The following is a 6,000-nucleotide window of genomic DNA, read 5'->3' on the forward strand; positions in this document are numbered from 1 at the left end:
CAGTCCACTGATGGGGGAGTCCTCCTCCCCTTCCATCTGACTCTAGCCTCATCTAGGTCTCATCAGGACTGACTGCATTGTCTTCCTCTGTGGCCTGGTAAGGCTGCTCCCCCACCAGGGGAAGGTGATCAAAGAGCCAGCCACTGATTTCATGTCAGAGACAGTCCCTTTTCCCCTTACTAGGTACCGACTTGGACACTGAGCTGCCATGGGCTACATCTGTACAGGGGTTCTAGATTATCTCCATGCCTGGTCCTGGGAGTATCAGCCCAGATTTTTTGGTTCTGTTGCTCTCCTTATGGAGCTCCTGTCGCCTCCAGGTCTTTCTTCTTTCATAAGATTCCCTGCACTCTGCCCAATGTTTGGCTATGAGTCTCAGCATCTCCTTTGATACACTGTTGGGTAGTCTTTCAGGGGCCCTCTGTGGTAGGCTCCTGTCTTGTTCCTTGTTTTCGCCTTCTTCTGATGTCTATCCCGTTGGCCTTTCTGAATGAAGATTGAGCATCTTACCCAGGGTCCTCCTTCCAGCTTAGCTTCTTTAGATGTACAGATTTTAGTGTGATTATCCTGTATTGTATGTCTTTACACTTATAAGTGAGTATATATCATGTATCTTTTTGCATCTGGGATACCTCACTCAGGGTGATCTTTTCTAGTTCTCATTATTTGCCTGCATATTTCTTTGTTTTTAATTGCTGAGTAGTATTCCATTGTGTACATGTACCACAATTTCTGTATCCATTCCTCAATTGAGGAGCACCGGGGTTGTTTCCAGATTCTGGCTATTATTAATAAAGCTGCTATGAACATGGCTAAGCAAATGTTATGTTTAAAGTCCTGGAGAAATCAGGGATACAAGGCACTTATCTAAACATAGTAAAGGCAATATACAGCAATTCTGTAGCCAACATCAAACTAACTGGAGAGAAACTTAAATGAATCCCACTGAAGTCAGGGACAAGGCAAGACTGCCCAGTCTCTCTATATCTCTTCAAAATAGTTTTTGAAGACCTTGCTAGAGCTATAAGACAATTAAAAGGATATCAAGGGGATTCAGTTTGGAAAGGAGGAAGCCAGAGTGTCATTATTTGCAGTATGATAATACACATGAATGACCCCTAGAATTCTACCAGGGAACTCCTACAGCTCATAAATTCCTTCAGCAAAGTGGCTAGATATGAAATTAACTCAAAAAAATCAGTAGCCTTCTGGTATAGGCCATTAACCAAACAATCAGATATAATGTCTTAGGCAGGTTTACAAAACAAGGATAGGTGTAACCACTGTTTGTATAATACGCTTGTGGAATGTACGCTTGTTCATTCAAATGCTGATTTCTCTACTCCACTATCTGGTTTCAATTTGGACATTACATTGTGATGCTTAGAAAGTTTGTGTAAACATGCCACCATTTGTTTTCTGTAATGTCAATAAAACAACCAGCCAGTGCTGTGCAATGGAGAAAATTGGGTGGGACATCCTGGTTCAGAGGGGAGGAAAAAGATTTGAGGAGTGGGAGGAGGAATAGGAGAGCAGAGGTCGGCAGGACAGGACTTCAAACCATGAGGGAGATTAACCAGATCTAAGATATGACTAAAAGCAAGTATAATGTGTTTAATCTGAGTGGTAGGAAACTGTGTGGGCTTGGAGGTTTAGGATGGAGTAGCTATTGCCCAGCGTTGTGCTCTAGGTTAATTAAATAGGTCCTCGTCTCTGTGTGGTGATTTGGTTTTACAGCTGGTTTAGGGAATAACTGCTGCTTTACTAAAAGATAAATCTATAGTAAATATTAATACCCACAACAAACCAGTATCTTGAAGGCCAGTATTAGCATAAAAATAAAGCATCAGAACAACCCCCAACATCCAGTAGACAGGGACCCCCTAGCTGGGGTGACTGATGAGTCTGCAGTGAGTAATTGAGATGAAGCTTCTACAGATTTCAGAGCAGGCAGCCTCCCACTTCGCCCATCCTTGACATCTGCCATTATACTTCTGTCAATGCATATTTTGTATAGTATATTTTTATATCCTTTTTGTTTGGTTTGTTGTTGAGACAGGGTTTCTCTATGTAACAGAGCGTTGGCTGTCCTGGACAGCTTTTTAGACCAGGCTGGCTTTGAACTTAGAGATATACCTACCTTTGCCTCAGTGCTAGGATTAAAGGCATGTGTTACAATGCCTGGCTAATTTATATCTTGATTTATCTGTCTTTAAATGTAAGGATATGTTGACCATTTTCTATCAGTCTTTAATGCTAAGTTGTTGTTGTTATTCTTGTTTTTTTAAAGGGACCACTTAAAGTAACAGTACAAGAATTAGATGGATCTTTCAACCATACTTTGCAAATTGAAGAAAACAGCCTTAAACATGATATACCGTGTCATTCTAAAAGTAGAAGGTAAGGCGTGAGTCATAAGTGCTGTAAACTAGAGCTGAAACTACAAATCCCGCATGAAAAAAACGCCTAAGTCAAACTCCAGTTGAATTCCAGGAAAATGTTCAAAGGAAGAACACCGTGCCTGCTAGCTTTTTCTTGTATGGTACTTCAAGGTAGCGTTACCACACATGCTTTGTTTGAAGTCTGATTCGTTGTTCTTGAGACAGGATCTCATGTAGCCCTGTTGGCCTTGATCTTCTTACTCCACCTCCCAAAAATTAGAATCGCAGGCATGCACCCTTACGCACACAAAACCTTTGTCTTTGGAATTAAGTTTTTTTATATTTATTTAAGTTACTTTTAGAATAGAGTCTCACTCTGTAGTCCAGGCTGTCCTAGACCTCTGCATACTGTGCTGAGGCAATTCTTGTGCTTCTGGCTCCCAGGTACTGGGATTATAGGCTGTGCTACTATGTCTAGCTGTAAATAATAATTTTTTTTTCTTTTGAGAAGAGAGTCTTATATATCCCAGGCTGATTTGCTTTCCATTAACTTTTAATAAGAAAAATCAGCATCCATATTCTGTAGCTTCAAGGTCAATTTTGTTGTTTCTAAACTCTGTTTCATTGTTTACTCCTTTTTGGTATATCTTTTAGTGTTTTGCGAAATCCTTTATTTGAACTGTGCCTGTTTGATAGTTCCATTCTGATTTGGGAAATCCCACAGTTTTCAAATTTACTTTTCTTTAAATATAGGAATAAGAAGAAAAAAATCCCACTGATGAATGGGGAAGAAGTTGACATGGATCTTTCTGCAATGGAGTAAGTTACTTAAAAGTATGTAATTGTCTTTGAAATGTGTGCTTTTAAAACCATTTGAAGTCAAGAGAAACTGTTAGAAAAATGTTTAAATAAAATCATAACTCATTAGTGATATAAAATTATGTATAGACTGGTTGAGTTATTAAAAGGAAGTGCAATAAGTATTGGTGTGGGCTCTGTCTGAGCTTCACAGCCTTCTTGCTGTCTCTTGGTGGCTCCTGAGTAGTGATTCTCAAACTTACATGTGGGAAAATGGCTTTTCAAGATAGGATTTCTCTGTGTAGCCTTGGCTGTCCTAGACTTGCTTTGTAGACCAGGCTGTCATCAAACTCAAAGCCATCTGTCTCTGCCTCCCAAAAACTGGAATTACAAGCATGTGCCACCACACCCAGCTGAGGGATATTTCTTAAGCTTTAACTATTTTTACACCAAGTACATCATGAGCACACAGTATTGAATCAATTAATATTGCAAAATGATATTATTTTGATTAAAATATTGACAGACTTGATTTTCTCTTTGCATGTTACTTGAGAAATACATGAGAAAAAACACAGTAGGCCTTCAATTATGAATTCAGAGCTTTCTTGAGAAAAAAGTCGTGAGTCTAACAGTTAAATGTCAACTAAAATTAGTTCAGTAAAATAAATGCTTTCTTTTTGAATTTCTAAAAAGGGATGACTTCTATACTCTAGTTATTCATTAGGTTATAGAACGTTGAACGAAGAAAGTTTGTATCATTTGTGTTTTGACATCTCATAATTGCAGGTAAAAACACCAGAGTAATATTTTTAGTGGAAAATTTGGAATTTGGTATCCTGTGTGACAGCTTCTCATATCTTTAAAGATTTTGTTAGTAAGAATGTGAGAAAGTTAGCATAACATAGTAAAAGGTTTGTTTGATATATGGTTATAATAAAACTCAACAGCATGAAAATACTGTATTTAGGGGAGAGTCTGAGTAGTGTCTGCCTTGTTTTTGTTTCCCAAAGGTAAGTTTTAAAAGCTAAAGTTTTAAAATTGTATCTTTCTCTTAGCGCTGATTCCCCATTGTTGTGGATAAGGATAGACCCAGATATGTCTGTCTTGCGGAAGGTGGAATTTGAGCAGGCTGATTTTATGTGGCAGTATGAGCTCCGCTATGAAAGAGATGTTGTTGCTCAGCAGGAATCCATCTTGGCCTTGGAGAAATTCCCCACCCCAGCATCGCGCCTTGCGCTCACTGATATTCTAGAGCAAGAGCAGTGTTTCTACCGAGTGAGAATGTCTGCGTGCTTCTGTCTCGCCAAGGTGAGGTTACACAAGAGAAAGGAGTTGTGCCACAGACTATTGTGCACTTTATACAAGGCTCTGAGAATCAATTAAAACTCACCAGAGTCTTTAATGTCTTCTTGTTAACAGTTCCTGTGAAAGCTTGTACCAAATGCTTCTAACGGCACTGATTTGAAAGAAACGTGTTTGACATAAAAATAGATAATATTCAAAAATGTCATAAGTGTAAAACTGAAAACCATGGAGAATATTTCTATTTTTTAAATTGCCAACCATATTTTTAATGCTATGAAAGTTTGGCTATAAATTCTGTGATTGGGGGCTGGAGAGGTGGCTCAGCAGTTAAGAGGTCTACCCTTCCAGAGGTCCTGAATTCAGTTTCCAGCAATCACATGGTGTCTCATGGCCATTTATAAATGGGATCTGATGTCCTCTTCTGGCATGCAGGCATATATGCCAACAGAGTACTCATAAATAAATAAATCTTTAAATAATGAAAAGAAATTGTAGTTGCAGTGATTTATGTTTTTACATGAGATACAGAAAATTAACAAAGTTTAACTGTACCATTGTGATAGGTATTTTATTATGCTTTAAGAATTAAAATTAGTAATGACTAATCTACAGTGATTAGCTCTATAATTTCACATTACCAAAAAAAGTAGGCTGTAGGCTCAAATTTTTCAAACACTTTAATGTTCTACCACCCTTCCAACCCCATGCCCTTAGGCAGGAGATTAGTAAGGAAAAAGGGGCTGTAGACCTTTTAGTTACTTTCTGATGATTAGGGTTGTTGGGTCCAGAATCTCAGTGTGCTGCCATTTTGCAATTTCTTCAAGCCTTTGTGGATTTTTCTTATCTGGAACTACCTCTTTTTGGTGTTATTATAAATTACAGATTGGATTTCTCTGAAGGTTCTACATTTTGATTCAAAAATTCCTCCAACCTATGTTCTATGGCCTTTAATTTAGCATCTGTCTTTTCATTCTCTATTTTTTTTTTCTATAAATCTGGCTTATTTTGATCTCTCCCAAAGAGGATATACAAAATTGTAATTGTCATGGAAAAAATTATTTGTATGATAAGAGAAACAAACAAATGGAATCCAGAAGCCCCAGGTCATTATCTTCCTCCATTTTCAACACAGAAAATAATCTTTTCTTTAATCTCAAAATCTCTCCCTAAGGACTTTACTTTCTTAGACTTTCACTTTCCCTTCTAGACCTTACCATTTCAGATTGTTTGGGCCTTCTTAGTCTATCTCTGGCTCTTGCCTGCAGGGAGAGATTTTTTTGTTGTTTTTGTTTTCTGTTCCCTCAAGGGATCCTGACTCTCTGCCAGTCTGGGAAGTTATTGGGTCCATAATGTGGTTGTTCCTCTGACCTGCATGAGTCATGCCTGCAAGAGCCCCTTCTCAAAGGGATTAGCTTCTTGCCTTTGCTATGAAAGTCAGGCGTTGAGAAGCTTATATTAAAGAGACTTTCTTCTTCTTCTTCTTCTTCTTCTTCTTCTTCTTCTTCTTCTTCTT

The 6,000-nt window shown here is 38.3% G+C and overlaps 1 protein-coding gene across 2 annotated transcripts in view; it reads left to right on the forward strand.

The window, feature by feature from the left end:
• The window catches only part of Taf2 (TATA-box binding protein associated factor 2), a 62,135-nt gene that overhangs the window by 22,157 nt on the left and 33,978 nt on the right, over positions 1 to 6,000 (forward strand). For both annotated transcript variants that reach the window (XM_055626570.1, XM_055626571.1), the window contains exons 14-16: positions 2,291 to 2,400; positions 3,135 to 3,200; positions 4,238 to 4,490. In XM_055626570.1, the coding sequence (XP_055482545.1) occupies positions 2,291 to 2,400; positions 3,135 to 3,200; positions 4,238 to 4,490 (429 nt within the window). The remainder of the gene's footprint in view (positions 1 to 2,290; positions 2,401 to 3,134; positions 3,201 to 4,237; positions 4,491 to 6,000) is intronic.

The sequence above is a fragment of the Psammomys obesus genome, unplaced genomic scaffold (genome assembly GCF_907164565.1).
Source record: "Psammomys obesus unplaced genomic scaffold, mPsaObe1.curated_primary_1811, whole genome shotgun sequence".
In the NCBI taxonomy this organism is placed as follows: domain Eukaryota; kingdom Metazoa; phylum Chordata; class Mammalia; order Rodentia; family Muridae; genus Psammomys; species Psammomys obesus.